The following is a 22,043-nucleotide window of genomic DNA, read 5'->3' as shown; positions in this document are numbered from 1 at the left end:
ACACATTTTTGTGTTGATTTTGATGTTTGTTTTGTATCATTGTCTCGATGGACGATCCAACCACGGCCCATTATTGGATTTCTAGCAGATTTCTTTTTATCTGTTGGTATTTGATAGAATCCATGATACCATGTATCTGAAGAAGATGTCCAGGACCTCCAGCAGAGAAATAGGCCCACAACATTAAAGATCCAGCAGTATATTTAACCGTGTGCATGGGGTACTTTTTATCCATGTGTGCACCAAACCCATCTGGTGGGTTTGCTGCCAGAAAGCTCTTTTTTTAGTTTCATCTGACCACAGAAGCCGGTCCCGTTTGAAGTTCCAGTTTTGTTTGACAACTGAATATGCTGGAGATTGTTTCTGGATGAGAGCAGAGGATTTTATTTGAAACCCTCCCGAACAACTTGTGGGGATGTAAGTGCTGTTTGATCATTTCTTTAAGCTTTTCTGAGACTCAAGACTCAACTAATCTCTGCAGTTCTCCAGCTGTGATCTTTGGAGAGTCTTTGTCCACTCAAACCTCCTCACTTCACATTAGGACGATATAGACACACTTCCTCTTCCAGGCAGATTTGTAACATCTTTAGTTGATTGGAACTTCTTAATTATTGCTCTGATGGTGGAATTTTCAATGCTTTAGCTATTTTCTTACAACCACTTCCTATTTTGTGAAGCTCAACAATCTTTTGCTGCAAATCAGAACTATATTCTTTGGTTTTACTCATTGTGATGAATGATTAAGGGAATTTGGTCTTTGTGTTTCCTCATATTTGTACTCCTGTGGAACAGGAAGTCATGGCTGGACAATTTTTCATGCTCCTAGTCACCCGGTGTGCTAAAAATGTAAATATGGATGGGAATATACTTCAGAGATATTTTACTCATAAGAATTCCTAAGGGCATTAATTGTGTCCAACGTGTATTAGAAAAAAACATTTATTTCATAATGAAATTTACCTCCCATTTTAAATTCTTATACTTCAATGCAAATGTTAGATTTTTGTGAAATTTTGAATAAAAGATCTAAAGGATTAACGATGCAGATTTATTTTCACAGGCTTTTTTGTTCATATTTACCAAGGGTACCAACAATTTTGTCCACGTCTGTATATTTGTAATTACATATTTGATTAATTTGCAATTTGAAGTATAATAACACACTACAGTTAAAATGATAATCAAGTACACATCAAAATAAGTGTACTTTAAAGCACGACAAATGATTATTAAATCATAGTGATTTAACATGTATTTTAAAACATTTAATTTGACACTACATTACAAAGTGCACTTATTAAAAGTATCCTTAGTGTGTTAAGAAACATTTATGAAAATCTACTGTCTAATTAAGTGGCCTTTTATTTCATTAATATTATATTATCTGCAAGCACATTTTAAAAAAAAATAGTGCACTACAAGTGCAACACTTCAGTTAAGCACACTTCTTTTTCACGAAGGGGTTGTGATATGATTTATGGGCTCCTGTGCTCAATATTACATTTTTACTCATAAATATTCTGTGCTCTTTACTGTAAAAGTGATTTATTGCTTAAACTCACAAACATGTATTACCTTGTCTCAGTTGCATATTTACATTTATTCATTTGATATTCATTTTTGTCTATAGCTGATTAAGCATTGGTTGAAATCGGAAAATCATATACTTTTACTATTTCTGCCATGTGTAATTGTTCACCAGTATTCCCAAGAAAACATGTTTTGTTTGAAAATGTTTGATTATAGAAAAGAAAGATGAAGAAACATTTCGTGAATATTTCCTCATTAATTTTCAGTTTTTCATTGTAGAAGTCCGTGACATGAACATTCACTTAAATCAAATCAGTGAAATGATTTAAAATTCACCCCTACAGTACGTGCTTTTATAAGCATTGTATTGTTCAGTGCACGTGTCATGCATGGAATTCTGCATGGAAAACAACATCCTGCGTCACAGAGCATGTCAGCGAAACAAACCCTGTCACTTGCTTTGCATTAAATGTGTGCAATCTACAATAAGAGGCACGCGGGGCATGTGATCAGAGGTGAAAGTGTGATTGCATCGGGAACTGTCTGCATCTTATCACAATCTCATCATGTCTCATCATTATCTGGGATCTAATACTTTTTATGGCACGTTTCACCCACAGTGCACAATGTGAGCGTACAGTACGAGCTTACTGTATATGACATAATAGAAAGAGAACATGTAAAGGAAGGGAATTTAACCCCACAGACTGATGCATTCATTTATAAAGGTTGAATTTACCCAGAGGGGACTTCTGTTCGAGGAAAACTAGGACATGGGATTGATTGAGACAGACCCTTACAAAACATACTAAGGCAGTGACAGTGATATCAGATGGTTTTAGGCCCCTAGAATTGTGTACTAGCTAGGGCTCTGCCCAGTTAACAAAAATAGGTTCTAAGAACGTTTTTCTAACGTTCCCATTAAGTTCTGAAAACGTTATTAGGGGGCAAGCACCGTATCCTTTAGTGTTCTTCTTATTCCGCTCTTGATAGATCCGTATGGTAAAAATGAGTGAAATTTGGCACACAGACTGAGCATGAACCATATCAATTTTGGAGACTCTAACTCAATCCCTCTAGCGCCATCAACTGTCCAAAATTTCACTTACATTTATGCTAATAACTTTTGAATTGTAAGGGCTTGAAACAAAATTATTTTTTCATCTGATTCCTTGGCTTGACCTGCTTTTTCATACTCTATATGGTTTGTCCGATTTTCACCAAAATTGGTGAAATTCGGATCATCCTCAGAAAAAACATGGAAATCCAGTTGATTCATCAAACAGTTCTTGAATAAAGCGCAAACAAATTTGATGAAGAACACGCCAAAATGGACGTGAGGCTATATCTCTGCAACACTTTGGCATATTCTGACTAAATTTGGTGTGTGTTATGACAACCATGAAGTGAGGGTACATGCACAGTTTCGGCACAGCGCCACCTAGTGGTCACGAGATATGAAAATTTGTTTTGCTCATAACTTCTGAACAGTTTGACCAAAAAAATCTCAAAAAATTGTGACCCAACACTGACCACACTAGATCAATTTGGTGTCAGTGCCACCTATTGGTAATTATGTCACATTACAAGTGATTGTATTTATGGGCTTTCAACCATTTTGCTTAAAACCATCTCCAAATGTCTTTACTCATTTTTGCAGTTGGTCTGATGTTCGCTCTGCCTCTGTGGTGCTTGGCTCTAAAATGCTGCTTGCATTTAAGTAGTAATGTTTTTGTTCTAACATTTTGAGAACACTATTAACTATAAACAAACATTCTATTAACGTTACTGTTAGAACATTTGTTCATAACCTTGAGAGAACATTGCCAGAACATTAGCTGAAATTCTGAGAACGTTGTTAACTGATTTTATAAAACAGTTAGTTCCTGTCCTTGATTCTGATTGGTCAACAGCTGTGTTTTATTCATGATAAAACACGGCTATGACCACTTCACCCAATGGTTTTGTGTATCATTACACAACACCCTTAGCAACCACTTTGTTCTCAGTTTATATTGTTCATTGATGCTTACTGTATTATGTAGAACTAGAAGAGTATTGTGAGAGAGATCGATTGAGCGAGTTTATTACCTGCATTCAGATTTAGCATTTTCCTTCAGGTCTGTCCTATGTTTATAATAAAAAACCTGTTTAAATGTCCGATGTATTATCTTGTCCTTTTATCAGTTAAGGGGTTTTCCCGTGACTGACAGCGCTAGTCAACACATTTATCAGTTGCGTTTTGTTCCGTGTTCACAACAATTCAATTTTTTCAATGTAAAAGTCTTGCTACTGACTGACACACTCATAAAGACAGTCTTTGCAGCCATAATAACTTCTGTTGCTGTTCACAGTCAGGGACTATTTTTTCCGGCGACAACACCCTTCAGCTGTGACTTATTCACGATACAGCACAGCCTCTCGTACCTTATTGCTTACGTATAGGCCTACCCAGGTCTTGTGATTACCATATTCATATTATGGTATTTACAAACTGCTCCAAGGTACTATGGTATATCATGTCCAAAAACATGATAAAACCAGTTTTTGATTTTATGATTTCTGTTCTAAAATCACCATGTCTCATCGAATCAGTCGATAAGGGTGAAAACAGAACATTAACACGTAAGACTGCTTCTTTTATAATACAAAAATATAAGAATTCTGTCTATTTTTACTGTATTTGATACAGTTGATGGAAAGCTTTGTCCGATTTCCAAACGGATCGGTTCTGTTTAATGAATCGGTTGAAGTGAATCGCATATAAGCCCGCATCTGTCAGAGCCGAACTCGTGAGTTATAACAGTCAGTTTACTGTTAATGAGCTTAATTATTGCTACAGTGTAAAAATATGGACAAGCTGTTAAGGTCATGATATTTGTGGTTGATGTAAAACGCACATGTCCTCTTTTGTACGAAACTGAAATCTGTGGGTAACATGGGGGATGCCCGAAACAAACATACGGTCACACTCGTATTTTATCAACCACAATGAAACAGAAACAATGTTTTTATGACATAAGGACAAAATTATAAGCGCTAAACAACACTAAATATATTCTTACTCCACTGCATATGAGAAAAACGAAGAATTGAATCAGCAGTCAAGCGAGCAGTTCAAAAGAACCGAATTGCCTAAACGAGTCGGGTACCGAGCGTTATCCGCTGGACCAATAGGCGTCTCGACACACCCACAGACAGACACCAGTCTCTCGTAAAGAGGAGACGGACGGTCTCACTTTTATCAGAGAGACATCACGAACCTCAGCGTTTATTCTGCACATTTATCCGAAGATATAAAAAAGGATCCGGCTCTTCCGGTTCATTTTTATTGGATATTTGTTTCTAAATAATTTAGCGCAACGCCACCAAGGGCAGGTTAAAGAGAATGTGTTTTGATATTTTTTAGTCTCTTATTTTTTGTGCCTTGCGAATGGACAACGATTGTTTTATGAGCTATATTCTGCATGCAAATCTCTATGGGAATTAATTTGCGTAAAATCCGCTGATCAGAACTGCGCACATCATCACACACCATCACAGCCATCATCCAGCAGGAAACCCGCCGGAGATCTAGAGGACATTAGCAGGTATTGAACATTTTCCTTTAGGATTGTTTGCCTTTGAAATGCCTGATGTTGTGAAGGTGTGTTGTGCCACAATGCGTACTGTGGATTATTAATTTCTCGTAAAACAAGAATGTCTCATTGTTTAAACAGATATCAGCTGTCATCTTTGGGTCAGGTGATGTTTTAGGCAGGTGTGAAATGAAAAACATTTACTACATGGGAGAAAGATAACTGACATGCGTGTGCAAATCTTTATCTGAGATTTTTCATGATGATTTTTCTTATGCTACATCAGATACATGTGTTTGTGTCCAACATAACATAATTGTCTAATGCAGGTTTTCAAACTTTTTTGTTTACAAAATGTACTTTAAGGCTGTCAGAGTTAATGTGTGCACTTAAGATATATAATATATACTGTATGTAAGATATATATATATATACGTATTAGAGATGCACCGATATATCGGCCAATAATTGGTATCGGCCGATAAAAGCAAATTTTCTGACTAATGGCCAATTTGTGCTTTGTGTAAAGAAAATGCTAAGAAATAAAGTTTTTATTTGCATTTCTTTCAAAATATAATAATTAAAAATAAAATGATTAATTATTAATTATAATGAAATTATCATTAATGTAAAAGGCAGAACCCCAAACTATCGGTATCGTTATTGGTATCTGCAGATATCCCTTTGAATTATCAGCTGTTGGTATCGGTGGAGAAATTTAGTATCGGCACATCTCTAATATATATATATTAGGGATGCATGATATATCGGCCACAATATCGGTATCGGCCGATATATGTTCATTTTTAATGTTGTTATCGGCCCGATAAGAACATTTGGTCAATATATTAAAGCTGATAATGGATAATTTCCTTCAGCTGAAACACTTCAGATGTGCACTGTCCACAATGATGGTTTTGAATTGCTTGAAATATGATTGAAAATCACTCGAAAAAAGGAAAATACGGTTAAGTGCAACAAGTCTGTCATATAGACTACGTAAAATTATAATGAAAACATTATAATTGTGTGTTTGGGACATGGCTTTTAATGGCGAGACTTTTGTTTTTGAAATCAGGCTCTCAAAAATTAAATAAAAATTTGGGTTTAGATTTATCGGCCAATATATCGTTTACCGTCTTTCAAATATAAAGAATTATCGGTATCGGCCAAAATTTTCATATCCATGCATCCCTAATATATATATATATATATTATTTGGGAGTCCTTAGCATTAAAAAGTCTGAAAACCCTTGGTCTAATAACTATTAGACATATGCAAAAATCTGAGTTTAAAATATTGCAGACAAAAATACAGCATTAAACATTATCCTGTGCATACTTATTGTAAACATTTATACACTAATAAGTATAATCATTTAAACATTTCAAAAGATTGGAGCGTGGTAATCCGCCCCAATCTCTGTGAAATGATTTCTAAACAATTGATCCTTATCCATGATTGCAAAGGTCATGGAAATTCGTTGGTCAGAAGAACTGAAGTGTTGGAACTTGACATGGTACATGAATATGGTAATCATTCAATATGAATGCTTCACAGTTCCATGGAATCAGCACAGCACTTTCTGTATTGGATTTATGCTCAAGTTTTTCAAGTTATACTCAAGTTTCCCAGCCACTAATCAATCATATCAGTTTTTTTCTGCCCCTTCATTTTGCGTTTATTGTCTTCTCTCCTGAAGGATGGAGCAGATCAGTCAGTGGCTCTGGAAGCAGGAATACTGGCTTCCTCCGGGAATCGGCTGGGAGGATATGGAGAAGATGGAGGGCTCTCGGCGTCCTCTCCCCCGGGATCTGCTCCTGGCTCTGCCTCTCGCTCTGGGATTTATCATGCTTCGTTACGCTTTTGAGAGGTGACTGATGACTTGATCAAGTCCTGAGGGGTTTAAATGTAATTTATCAGGGTTTGACACAAATTCATTTTCAGAATATTATTTAGAATAAGAAAATTACCTTGGTATCACCATGTTTTTTGGACGTTCTTAGAGCAGGGATGTGATTTTTCTGCATTTTTAGTCATTTCCTTATTTTCCGACCTGAAGTATGACCCATTATTATTAATATTATTATCATTATGAAATACTATTTTTTTATTTTATAGTACAATATTACTATAATAGTATATTACAACAGTAATATAATTTTTATAGATTTTTTCATTAAGTAATAATAAAATATTATATTGTGTTTTAAATAATAATAATAACAATAATAAAAGTACTATAATTATATAATAATAATAATTATACATTTTACAATACAATATTACTTTCTTTAATTTCTTTATTGATTTGTTTGATTTTTATATTTTAAATAATAAAAAATAAAATATTATTTTAAATAATAATAATAATAATAATAAAATTACTATTATTAAATACTATTTTTTATTTTTAAATTAAGTAATAATAAAATAAAAATATTATTTTGAATAATAATAAAATTAATATTATTAATATTATTATAATTATTAAATACTAATTTTATATTTTACAGTACAATGTTACTTTCTTTAATTTCTTTATTGATTTGTTTGATTTTTATAATTTAAATAATAATAAAATAAAATATTATTTGGAATAATAATAACAGTAATAAAATTACTATTATTATTGTTATTATTATTATGAATATATATATGAATATATATGAATTTATATATGTATAAAATATATTTTACAGTACAATATTACTTTTGCAATAGTAATATATTTCTTTATTGATTTGATTTTTGTCATTTAAATAATAATAAAATATTATTTTGGACAATGAAAACATTATTATTATTATTATTGTATAGTCAGAAAGCCTCAGCAACCACATAGCAACACCCTAGCAACCACCCATAACACCGTTACATCACGCTGGAGAATTTTGCATGGGTAAACACAATATCTAATAACTGATAATTTGGCACAGACTAGTATAAATGTGTAACTGTACTGGTAATTAAATAGTTTGTTAGTTTAACTCACTCGAATCTGTTCTCCTGCTGTATCTCCGCATGCAATCAGTCTTTTTGTTTAGTTTTGCGCGTTTGGCGTCTGCTGTGGCGTAACGTTACGTTCTGTCTTTGTGTGTGACGGCCCGGCCCGCTCTGAACAGGTGTGTGTGTCTGTGGATTGTGTCTGTGCCCGAGGGAGCAGATGACAGGTAGTGTGCTGTAGGAGGGGAGGGGGACGCTGTGTCAACAAACAGCAGCAGGCAGACGCACAGCGTGTGTGTGTGTGTGTGTGTGAGTGTATGTCTGTGATGAGTCTCGGTTGCTGCAGCAGCGTTTCGCTATAGAATCAGCTGATGCTGTGACCCCTGTTTGATCTTGGATCATCTTTCCACTGTCTAATTAAAGTCCAGCCAATGCAAACATATCCATATTTGCAAAGAGTATTTGTATAGGTAATATTAGACATAAAACAACAATCATAACAAGCTCCTCCTGAGCTCCTGGACAATGAAAGAGCAAGCTGTGAGCAATAAATATTCTTATTTCAGCGAGGGTTTCGCACAGTTCAAATAAAGGCCTCTTTTGGTAACAAAACGACATTGATGAAACGTGTTCTTTGTCCTAAATCCTTTATTTCCTGTCTCTCCTCGCAGACGTGTGGCCTTTCCTCTCAGCAGAGTTCTAGGAGTGAAAGATCAAGTTCGTTTGAAAGTCAATCCTGCCCCACATTTGGAAGCATTTTACACTAAAAACAGCAGACAGCCTACGCAGGTGAGTACACACACACACACACACTCACACACACACAGACAGAGAGAGACACACACACACACATACAAGGTGCGTTGTAAATAAAATGTTTTATTATTATGAAGCTAATTGTACATTGTGATAAACCATTATACCGATCAGGATTATTGGCTGATATTTGGCCATCTTGACATTATCAGCATCAGTCTATAAACATCTGCACTTGGCTGATTGACAGATTTCATTGGTTAGTTTTTAAGAAACATTATTTATCATATTAATCATTTTTCATCCACAAATATACAGATTTGTCCTGAAGTATGTCTGAGTAAACACACACATGCACACCTGCACCCTTACAAACACACAAATTCATCTACAAACACGTCTGAGAGATCATTCTCCAACAGTTGTTGTTTTGCATCTTACTTTCCTGGAAAATGTCCATACCTTGCAAATGAGTGTGTAGATGTGTGACCACATACGGAAAGAGAGGGATGGGGTTTAACAGACATACAAATAACCCAGAACCAGACTGCAGCTCATCTTTATTATTCCCTGATTTATGAAACACGATTCAAATTATGATACTGTAAAAATGGTACAGGTTACCAATTCATCCAATTCATATTACTAAGGAAAGGAAATATTCATGTATATTTCATACTGTAAGAGGAAGCCGCCCAAACAGCGTGTTGTAAGGAACCTGATATTGTTGACATTTATTTTGTACGTGGACTTATTGTGCTCCCTACAAAGGGTCTTTCTGGAGTTCATTTCCATATTTTTAGATCTAGTTGAGGTAGAACTACTTTTCTTGGCGGATGAATTTCTGGTTATATTTTACATCATTTATATGTGTGAGTTTGCTCCATGTAAACAGGCTTTATGGATAGTGTCAGGTTTTGGTCCTTTACAGTTTTTTACAATTGCTACGATACATTTTTCAATACTTGATCACAACAGCAGTCTATGTGAGCTAAACTGTGGATCATTTATCATTGCTTTGGCACAAAATGCATTCAACAACAACATCTTTCGAATTATATGAATTCTTTTCTCATTCAGACACAAACACCACCAAAACTTTATGTACCTAGAACAATTTGCACATTCAAAACTGTTAAACTTAAGTTCAAAACTTAACACAATACAAAGTTGAATAAGACAGCAATTTGCTGCATTTCTACAGTAATACCTTATTAAAATATATTCTGAATCTAGAAATTGAAATATTATCAAAACAATTAGATGTAGCTAAACACATACACAGGTGTTAGTAATTCTATCTATACAAAAGGAGAAACTTAAGAATAATTCTGTACTGTAATGTAAACAATTATGTAACATATACAGCAGTGAATTATAAACAGCAGAGAGTGTCATTCTTGTTTTGTAAAGACATTTGGAATATTTCTGTTCATTGCCAAATAATTCCTCATGTTATTGCATTAATCCTCCTAGAATGAGATCACCAGTCTGGTTAACCAGTGCAACCTGACTCAGAGACAAGTAGAGACCTGGTTCCGGAACCGCAGGAACCTGGACAGACCCAGCAACAGTAAGAAGTTTTGTGAGGCCAGGTAAGTGCTTTTAATAATATCACAATCATAGTTCCACTTCTTATTTTCTAGTTCTTTCATAGTGGAGCTTTAAAGAACGCAGCAACCAAAACACTGATCTGAGGATTCCAAAATGAAACATTGAGAACTTTTTAAACTCAAAATAAATCTAAATAATAACAATCTCAGTCTTTGTAATATACTATGCCAGGTATAACTATAGAAAGATAGAGAAGATGAGAAATGCAAAGTAGAAATAAGTGTTTTTTTGTGCAATAATAACATGCTAAAAAGATACTTAATTGAGTTTTCAGGCTTTCAACTTAGCTTAGTTTTGATGTAAATGGGCTCTGAGTTACAACTTACACACTACTAAATGAAAAAAGTATCACAGGTTTTCAACATTGATAATAACTGAGTATCAAATCATCATATTAGAATGATTTCTGAAGGATCATGTGACACTGAAGACTGGAGGAATGATGCTGAAAATTCAGCTTTGCATCACAGAAATAAATTATATTTTAAAGCATATTAAAATAGAAAACCATAATTTTAAATTGTAATAATATTTCACAATATTATTGTTTTTTCTGTATTTATTATGAAATAAATGCAGCCTTAATGAGCATAAGAGACTTCGTTCAAAAACATTAAAAATAGTAATGTTTCCAAACTTTTGACTGGTAGTGTATATGATAATGCTGATATTTACACCTCGCTTACATTTTAAGAGAGAGAGAACATCATGTGAATAAATTACTTTGTTAGTGGCTCTTCAACACAATCACAACAATCCTTATTATTTTCAAATACAGTTTCTGAATGTTATTTACATATAAAAATACCTATTTTGTTATTCATGATTAAGTAGTATCACATTTTGATTGGAAACTTTTTTTTTTTTACCATTATGTGAGGCAAAAGAAGTTAGAATCAACATAAAATGAAATTCACAGCATTTTTAAACGTTTGCTCACATATTGCTATTGGATTATTGAGGGTAAACGTCATATTACAGAGAGTTTATAACCTATTAGCTGCGTTCTGTCTTAAAGGATTAGTTCACTTCAGAATTCAAATTTCCTGATAATTTACTCACCCCCATGTCATCCAAGATGTTTATGTCTTTCTTTCTTCAGTCGAAAAGAAATTAAGGTTTTTGAGGAAAACATTCCAGGATTTTTCTCCATATAGTGGACTTCACTGGGGTTCAACGGGTTGAAGGTCCAAATGTCAGTTTCAGTGCAGCTTCAAAGAGCTCTACATGATCCCAGACGAGGAATAAGGGTCTTATCTAGAGAAACCATCGGTCATTTTCCAAAAAAAAAAAAAAATTATATACTTTTTAACCACAAATGCTCGTCTTGCACTGCTCTGTGATGCGCCACGCATTGCGTAATCACGTTGGAAAGGTCACGCGTGACGTAGGCGGAAGTACTGCGGTAGAGCAAAAAACTCCATCTCATTTCTACTCCAACTTCAAAATCGTCCGACATCGTTGTTTTACCTTTTTTTGTAAAGGCCGCTTCGTTTGCCTTGTAGACACTGGATCGGTACTTGTGCGTCGTGACCTTTCCAACATGATTACGTAATGCGTGGCGCATCGCAGAGCAGTGCAAGACGAGCATTTGTGGTATATAATTTTTTTTTTTTTTTTAGAAAACGACCAATGGTTTCTCTAGATAAGACTCTTATTCCTCGTCTGGGATCATGTAGAGCTCTTTGAAGCTGCACTGAAACTGACATTTGGACCTTCAACCCGTTGAACCCCAGTGAAGTCCACTATATGGAGAAAAATCCTGGAATGTTTTCCTCAAAAACCTTAATTTCTTTTCGACTGAAAAAAAGAAAGACATAAACATGACATGGGGGTGAGTAAATTAGTGAGAACTTACGAATATCTGGTGCAACCCTACCCGGTTGTGTTTCATTTAAATGTCAACTTTGTCTCAAACGTTTCTCCTAAAGTTCCTTTGTCGATAGTCAATAGTTGTCATACAGTATAGAGTGATAAAATGACTGTGGAGAGAAGATGAGAATATACTGAGATCTCTGACTTTTGATTGCAGACTTTAGTATCTTGTGTCATCTAAAATGAAAAAGAACTACAGTGTCACACAATCTCAAGTGATAATTATCAAGAAGAATGCGTGATAATGAATCTGTTTTAGTAACTTCATATCTTTTGTTTCCCCAGTTGGAGATTTGTGTTCTACCTGGTTGCTTTCGCAGCGGGATTTGCATCTTTAATTAACGTGAGTTGCTTTATTCCCACGTGAACCCAAGTGCGTCTTGGGGTTGGTATCTTTTGAGTCATCGCCTAATTACGGTCCCCTAGTTAAAGTCCTAACAATGAGATGGTTTAGTCAAAAGCGTTTAACGCTTCTTCAGAATGACCGGCATTAAATCAGCAAGAACAAACTTCATCTTTGTTGTTTTGAACGCACACAGTTCTAATGTTTTTCTGTAACTCAACACTGGCCCTCAGTGATTTTCACTGTATGACTGCCTCTTTTGTTGTCAAGCGGTTAAAGGAAGTAGATTTGTTGTTGATGTTTCATTTTAACGGTGGTTGTCTGAAAGTGACCGCAGTGTTCCTCTTTCTCATAGACGCCCTGGTTCTGGGAGCAGAGAGAGTGCTGGAGAGGATATCCTCAACAGGTGAGCTCACCTCTCTGAATTACACAACAAACACGCCATTGGACACACGTGCAGATGTATATGCAGCATTGCCTATATGTGACAGTAAAGCATACAAGATGTATATAGACACGGCTGCATCCGAAATCACATACTTCCCTACTATATGGTAGGCGAAAAACAGTATGTGACAAAAGAAGTATGTCCGAATTCACAGTACTCATAAAAGAGTAGGCCTAATACTCCCGGTGAGATTCTGAAGTGTGCATATGATGGACACTTTACTATCCCATGAGCCCGCGGGAGAGGAATGGCTTCGAAGTGATGCAACTGATTCTGTAGGTCACATGATAATGACAACATGACGAATGTAGTACGGCTAGATTACATTCATACTATATAGAACATACTTTTTGAGTATACTAAAACATACATACTTTTTCAGCCTTGGTGAGCAGAAGAGGCTTCTTTCAAAAACATTACAAAATCTCACCAACCCCAAACCTTTGAACAGAAACGTTTCTGACTCATACTGTAGGTTTCACGCTATGGCAGTGATAAATATGAGGCTCTATGAATCATATCTTACTATCTCAGAACAATGTACCTGTAAAATCGAGGAAAATGTCAGCCTTTCTATTTGGGTGCTGGTTTTGAACACACCTTTACAATAGCAGGCCAAAGGACACACTCTCATGAATTTAAAAAAGCTTCAATAATTCAGAATCTGAAATAAAGGCTTATTTAAATGCTTGACATTATTGTGGATTAAATTAATGCTTGAAATGATGATAAAGTTTGACTTTAGGTGTGAACTGTCTCTTTAAGAAGGTGCATTTTGGAAGGTGTTATATGTGTTTCTAGTGAGGAGTATTTGGGAAAAGAGTAGTGATTATCCATATTTACTAAGATTTACTGGTAAAGTGGCTATTTATTTATTTTCATTCAAGTCTGAACATGTGATCCTTTACATTGAGATATCATTATTGTTTCTATTAATTTTTTTAAATTAAAAACGTTTCTATTTTTATATTTTCCGTTTTCATTTGAAGTTTAAATAAAGTTTTAGTAATTTTGTTGTGTGTTTTGTCATTTTTAGTATTTTTTTTTCTACATAGTTTTTATTTTAGTTTTAGCTTTTGTCATTTTAGTACCAAGTTAAATTAAAGTAAATAGAGAAATAAAATGTTTAAATTTTATTTTTTATATTTTGACCTTTATTTTATTTACTTTATTTTTTTTGAATGATTTTAGTTAACTATAATAACTGTTTCATTTCTTTATAAGCTAATTTCTGCTAGGGAATACAAAATTCTCAGAATTGCACTTTATATCTCGCAAATTGGACTTTATAACTTGCAATTTCGAGATTATATCTCCCAAATCTGAGAAAAAATGTCAGAATTAAGAGATAAACTTTTTATATCCTGCAATTCTGACTTTATCTCTCAGAATTGCTATTCTGAGATAAAAAGTCAGAATTGTGAGAGAAAAAGGCACAATTACCTTTTTATCTTTTTATTCCATGGTGAAAACAAGCTTCTGTGCTGTTCAGAGTAATGCCAGTATTCTTTATTCTGTGAGCACTGTCTTCATTAAGGTCCTGTGTTTGTGTTCCTCTAGCCGGTGCAGGACGTTCACTACTGGTACTACATGCTTGAGCTGGGCTTCTACTGGTCTCTGCTGCTCTGTGTGTCTGTGGACGTCAAAAGAAAAGTAAGAACACACACAATAGTGTCCCACAGTGGAGTTCATTTGCTTTCTGAATGTTTTATGAGGATTGTGTGTTACAAGGTCAGAGTTTCTCTTTTGATTATTTACTTTGCTTAGCTGCTCACCTGTCAGTTATCAGAATAAGGTTAAGATAAAATATCTTCTGAAACTCTTACGTAGATTTCTGGGGTCTTTTAGAGGAGAAAAGTCTGAGAAAAACTATTTGTCTCATTGCTGTGTGGTGAAATTAAGGGGATTTCTGGACTTATACTGTAGGTTTCACAGTATGACAGTGATAAATTTGAGCCCATACGAGTCATATCTTAGTATTATCAGAACAATCTAGCTGTAATATTCAGCCTTTCTATTTGGATGCTGGGATTGACCACACATTTACATTAGCAGTCAAAAGTTTGGACACTTCTGATCTAAAGGCTTCTGCTTGAAGGTTGGAGAAATTAAAGAGCTTTTATGTGTGATTGTCTTCCTTGAGTGTGTCAGGTATACTTTACACACCCACAGCAAATGCAGATTATCAACACGTCATCTATTGTCTAGACGGATTTGTCGTTTTTGGGTGTTTCAGGTTACATTTCTTGTCAGTACCTCCCAGCGTGATATCAATTATTCTTTTGTCTTTTTATGTTAATATGGATCATGTTCTGTTTTAGGATTTCAAAGAACAGATCATCCACCACTTTGCCACTATTTTCTTGCTGGGTTTCTCGTATTGCTCCAACTACATTCGGGTCGGCACCCTGGTGATGCTCGTCCACGACTCCTCGGATTTCCTCCTCGAGGTACGAGCTCAACCGTGAGTCACGCATTCATGGTCAAAAACAATGAGTCTAACACTACCAGAAATTCCCCAAACACATTACTGTCTAATGATTTCACTTTTATTTCCTGTTGAACTCACACCATTTGCAATGACCTTTATGCTTTGTTTTGGTTTTGCGAAATGCCGTAGTTTCAGTATGTAATCTGGAGTTTATGTAGTTTCAGTACACTGTAAATTCTAACAAGTTCCGTTTACTTTAAAAAGTTTGGAAACGGATTGCATTATTTTTGCAAAGCAAACTTAAAGTAAAGAAAGCATGTAAATTAAGTAACAAATATCAATGTCGGCTCTAGTTAATGTACTGAATGTTTACTAATGTTATTAAGATTTAATAGTAAGATTACTTTATGAATTCTATTTAACTAACAGTGTTATATTTTGTTCTACAAACGTCCTAAATTCTATTATTCTCAACGTGGGTTTAATCTTCCATTGTGAGCTATAGAGACTTAGAAAACTATGTGAAATCGTTGTCCACATTTTCTTCAAGTAGAGTGTTTTCAGTAGTTCAACTTGTATGTCAGGTAACGAAAATATGTTCTAAGAACTTCATAAAGTTATGAAAGTTATGAAAATATTGTTTCTGAATGTGCAAAACGTCCAGTTTTTTTAATGTTTTAAAAAATGTTTAAAAACAGTCTTGGTTATATGAAAGCAAATAACCTTACAAAGCAAAAACAAACTCTCATTTTGACCCATTACTGCATCTCCCACTTAATCGCATACCGATTGCCTCTATCGTGGTTAGGCTCACGTGACTTTGCTGTGCTGTGTGTTCACGAAAATGTATTATTTGCATATGTTTTTAAGCGTTTTAAGCGCTTTAAAACAAACAATTTTAAACCTTTGAAGCACAGTAAGCAACAAAAGAGAACTCAATTCGCTATATGTGTGCGCTGTCAGAGAGCACATAAAGCCGCTGCTCAGAGAGCGTGTGAGTACTGAATTAAGTTCTTTTTGCCGCCAAATTGACTATATGCATGGACTGTTCTTTAGAACTTCTGCAATAATATAAGCTAGCTAGAAAACTTCCGGTAAAATGTCACTTGCCGGTGAGTTGAGCATCAGTAGTGTAATACTTAGTTCATAATCAGAATATAGTCACTTAAATAGTCAGGCATAGCATTAATTTAGTTATTCAAACGTAAGATGACATAAAAAGTAAATAAATAAAGACGTACCTCTGTGTTCCTCCTCGGCTAAATTCAATTTGACCATCAGTTTTCACACTTTCGTGTGAAAAAAAGTGTCAAAAATTAAATATTTATTGTGCACTTTAGTTAGATTCATTGAATAAAATGTGAGTTTTCACAAGTGTGCCAAAATCATTGACTGACAGCTGCTGTGATTATAAAGGGAAAGTTCAGTGCTTCCTGTGCAGTTCATTCACATGAAAAGTTATTGTTTTTCATGAGAATTTGTGAGTACTTCATACTTCACATTGACATAATGTATTTTTAAACAGTTATTTTATAATGTTTAATATTTATTCAAAAGCGAAACTAAGTGAAAAACTATTACAGGAAATGGCTAATATATGCGCAAATAAATGCTACTCTGCCGCCACCTGCTGGTTATAGTGGTAATTAATGTCTTTTTTATTTTTAAATATGTGTTTTCTATCAAATGTTGGATTCCCTTTTGCCTGTTATTTGACCACTATACTGCCTGCAGAAGGTTCATCTGTTCATCTCAGAAGGATGAACAAATAATGTTTGTGGTCATCACATTAAAAATAACATTTGAAGTGCTGGAAAAAAATGCATGTGTGCGTCTAATTACAGACACAGCATTTCTTAAACGGTCCTAATAGCTTCGTTTTTATTGCAATCAATAAAACTGGTTCATTGGCAAATTAGGTAAATGTGATAACTGCATTGAAATATGAATACAACATTAAAAATTCAACCACTGATGGTATTGTGTCGATGTACAGCGAGTACAGAATGAACAGCTAACAGTTCACCAGAAATGCCCAAGCTGGCTTAATGACAACCAGGAAGTAACCGTGCATATAGTCAATTGGGCTTGAACATTCAAATACACATACTTATGTGTCAAAATGCCCGTCTTTGCACGTATCCTCATAAACACAGTCATTAAAGTCTTAAAGAAAGAAAATGCATGTGAATCAGTATATTGGTCTTAAAGTGACAGCAGCATAATATACCTGCTGCCGTCTGTGTCATTAATGTTAATCAAACAACAAAAGAGAGAGAATCTCTCACTGATCTTGACTGAATCACTTTTCTAACTTTGGTTTTACGAACATGAAAGGAACATTCCGTTTTATCATTCTTTCAACATTATGGGAATGTTACTTCTGAACATTCCGAAACAAGTAGTAACATTTAAAAAATGTCCAACAAAAACGTTTCAGAAAAAAACATTCCATGAACGATGTATAAATAATGTTTTTTTGGTGAACATTATTTAAAGCTAGGGTAGGCAAAGTTTTTCATAAACACTTTTTGTTATACTGGTTGAAACTTTTATCACATCCTGAATCAATAATATCAATCAATCAATCAATAATAGATGTGGTCTAAATATTACAAAATGTGCTTATATCTTGTGTGGAAGTCTCAGGACCAAAAAATGTTCGTCCAATCATTGCATTTGGACCGAAATTGCTTTAAGACCAGAGAACTTTGAACAAACGCTCCATTGATGTTACTGGAAGAACTTTTGTTCATAGAACGTCTCCAGAACGTTAGCCAAAGTTCTGAGAATATTCCCTGTTAGATGGATTAACACAAGTTTGAAATTGCCAACTGTTTATTTTTGTAATATTATCTCTTTAAGAACATCTCTTTAAAAAAACTATGCTTTTAAAACATTGTGTTCTTAAACAGTATGATACTGAAAATTTGAGTTATTTAGTGTAAATCTGCTTTTTCCACAGTCTGCCAAGATGTTCAACTATGCGGGTTGGAAGAAAACTTGCGATTCACTGTTTGTGATTTTTGCCGCTGTATTCCTGGTTACACGCCTGGTCGTGTTTCCGAGCAAGTAAGAACTTTGGCTACTGCTCTTTAAAACACGGAGAATCAGATTACATCTTCTTAAGTTACTTTTTAAACACTTCACTTTTAACGTCACATTATCTTGTTGTTTATTCAGTAGCTGTAATAGAAATAACCTACCCCGCTTAGATTATTTCCTCAGTAAGTGCATGTGTTGACTGTGAGGTTTTATGTTCCTGACTGCACTTTGTTTTTCTCAGCATTTAAGCAGTGTGTGTGTGTGTGTGTGTGTGTGTGTGTGTGTGTGTGTGTGTGTGTGTGTGTGTGTGTGTGTGTGTGTGTGTGTGTGCGTTCTCTCCAATAGGATCATCTACACCACTCTTGTTTTGTCTATGGAGGTGTTTGAGCCCTTTATGGGATATTATTTCTTCAATGCGCTGCTGCTGGTGCTGCAGGTGCTGCACATTTACTGGGCGTATCTCATCCTGAGAATGATCTACAAGTTTCTCTTCTTAGGGAAAGTAAGTCAATCCATCCGTCTGTCCATCCATCATATCTACACCCCCCTAAAATATTTAGTCACACTTAAAAATGTCTGAATTGAATTGCATAGCAGTGTTATTTTAGTATTATTTATAAACTATTATAGTATTTAAGTAACACTAACTTTACAAGAAGGTCCTGTTAGTTAACATTAGTTAACTAACATTATTTAACAATGAGCAATTTATTTGTTACAGTATTAATTATTCTTTTTTAACATTACTTAATAAAAATACTGTTCATTGTTAGTTCATGTTAGCTCAAGTCCATTAAATAATATTAACAGATACAACATTTGATTTCAATAATAGTAAATGTTGAAATTATCATTAACTACGATTAAGAAATGCTTCAGGAATATTTTTCATCGTTAACTATGTAGTTAACTAATGTTAACAAATGGAACCTTATTGTAAATGTTACCAGTATTTATTAATATTATGAATAATCATTTTATATATATTTTTAGTTTGTTTTAATAATTTTGTTTTGTGATTTTGTAATTTATTTTTGTTTAGCTTTAATTTATTTTTATTTCAGTTTTTGTTTTTCATTTTTTGTTAAATTTTTTCATATTAATATTTAATTTTTTCAAATGTTTTTCACTTAATAAAAATGTTTTAGTTTATAACACATAGGTAACAAAATATATATTTAACTCTCTCTTTTTTTATTTTCATATTTTCATATATATATATATATATATATATACACACACACATATATTTACAAACTTTTATGTTAGATCCACTTATCGATTTGACTGCACTAGTTTTTTTAGTTAACATTTTTTATATTTATATTTAATTTTATTACAGCTGTATTTCAATTATCAAAAAGGATTTTAGTAGTTTTAGTTAACAATAACAACACATAGGTCACAAAATATGTGATTTATGCTCAAATGCTGCAGGAATTTTTCTCAGAACAAAATTCACTTTTCTTCATAATTTTATTAACGGATTTCAAAAACATTGTACGTTGTGATAAACTGTCATATATATTGCCAGTATATTGGTGAATTCAAACAACAGAGAAACAAACATCAGAGAAGAAATCAAGAGTTCTTTAACCACAATCTCACTTTGACCTCTTCAACAGCTGGATAAGGACGAACGCAGTGATGTTGAAAGTGAACCAGAGGAGGAAGAGAATGAAGAAGAGGAAGAGCAGGAGGAAGATCAGTCTTCCTGGAGGAAGAGGAAAGTGGTGCTGGATTCCAGGCTGGCCATGCTCAGCTCCAGCTGCGTCCTAAATAACCTGACTAATCAGAAAGCAGACACCAACAGAAGACTGCCTAAAGCCAGATAGCAACAATGACATGTTTGTTTCAGCAGACAGAGATGAGTTACTTGTTTGGTTTATTAGAGCATCACTGCAGAAGAAATTCACTGTGCTTCTACGACACAAAAGAACACAAATCACTCGAATGCACACATGCTTTAATCTCATTTACACAAATAACCAAGTCAAGGATGAAGTATTTATGTGGGAGGGGTAGATTACTGAATGTATTTATGTTTTTAAGTGTAACTTACACCTCATATTGCTACTAAAAGAGAATAAAATATTTGCTGATATATGCACTTAGTTCACAACAGATCAGCAGTGCAAACTCACATCATTCTCTGGTAAATAGGCTACAAATGACTTTTTAACTGAAAAACACTATTTATTGTGCACTTGTATGATGAAAATACCTTATATGAAGGTCTATATGAATCATGAATGATTTGTTTTGTAAATAGAGCTGTAGGTTTCATTTTGAATATCACTGTGGAATATGTTTTCATGTATTCTGGTAGAATATAAAAAAATATATTGTGAAATATCTTGCTTTGTCTTTTTTTTATATATTTACTAATACATACACTTTTGCGCTTAAAGAAGATTAAGGAAAATAGTCAGACGGCGTGGTACAACGAGCACATCCGCCCCCTCAAGAGAGCAGCCCGAAAAATGGAGCGCAGCTGGAAGAAAACAAAACTAGAGGTATTTCGCATTTCGTGGAAAGATAGTGTTACTGCAAACAGAAAGGCCTTACAAACGGCTAGATCTGCTTACTTTTCAACTCTCTTAGAAGAGAACAAACACAAGATATTTATTTGATACAGTGGCTAAATTAACGACAAATAAAACTTCGATTTCAGATATTTCCAAACAGCACAGCAGTAATGACTTTATGAATTTCTTTACTTGCAAGATTGATACTATTAGAAAATTATGACCATGCAATCGTCTGCTACAGTATCGCATGAGACGTCTTGATATAGACCCTCTGAGGGACAATTCAGTTCATTCTTTGCATTAGGAGAGGAAGAATTGTCTAAACTTGTTAAATCATCAAAATCAACAACATGTATGTTAGACCCTGTACCGACTGCTACTGAAAGAGATGCTTCCAGAGGTCATAGATCCTCTTTTCAATATTATTAATTCATCATTGTCATCAGGATATGTACCAGAAACCTTTAAGCTGGATGTTATTAAACCTCTTATTAAAAACAGCAACTTGATCCTAGAGAACTAGTTAATTACAGGCCAATCTCGAATCTACACTTTCTGTCAAACATACTAGAAATATCCTCGCAAATGTTCATTTTTAGAAAGAAATGGTATTTGCAAGGATTTCCAGGCAGGATTTAGACCGTATCATAGTACTGAGACGGCTCTCATTAGTTTGACATTCTATTTTGTCTGACCAAGCAGCTATTATTAAATATTCTTAATTTTAATATGTAGAATTAAAACTTATGTTTATGTACTTTTTAAGCTCCCCCAGCATTAATAGATTCCTGCGATATGCACCCAATGCAACACTTTTTTAAAGATAAAATATCGTTTTCTGTAAAACAGCTTGAATTATATTTAAAGTTTTCTGCATTTTTAGTAATTCTGTGTTTCAGACATAAATTCACACAATATACATTAAAGCTTGTCACCAAAAAATGC

The 22,043-nt window shown here is 34.2% G+C and overlaps 1 protein-coding gene across 1 annotated transcript; it reads left to right on the top strand.

Annotated features, from left to right (window-relative positions):
* Window positions 1-4,721: 4,721 nt before the first annotated feature.
* Window positions 4,722-20,916, top strand: cers4b (ceramide synthase 4b). The gene is made up of 11 exons (XM_051912855.1): window positions 4,722-5,120; window positions 6,812-6,982; window positions 8,727-8,844; window positions 10,288-10,406; window positions 12,586-12,643; window positions 12,999-13,049; window positions 14,652-14,744; window positions 15,413-15,541; window positions 18,488-18,594; window positions 18,913-19,069; window positions 20,193-20,916. Exons 2-11 carry the CDS (start codon window positions 6,813-6,815, stop codon window positions 20,400-20,402), a joined length of 1,212 nt encoding a protein of 403 aa, XP_051768815.1. The 5' UTR covers window positions 4,722-5,120; window position 6,812; the 3' UTR covers window positions 20,403-20,916.
* The last annotated feature ends 1,127 nt before the right edge of the window (window positions 20,917-22,043 follow it).

Source organism: Ctenopharyngodon idella, chromosome 2 (genome assembly GCF_019924925.1).
Source record: "Ctenopharyngodon idella isolate HZGC_01 chromosome 2, HZGC01, whole genome shotgun sequence".
Taxonomy (NCBI): Eukaryota; Metazoa; Chordata; class Actinopteri; order Cypriniformes; family Xenocyprididae; genus Ctenopharyngodon; species Ctenopharyngodon idella.
The sequence above is the reverse complement of the archived record's forward strand: the minus strand, read 5'-3'. Positions and strand labels throughout refer to the sequence as shown.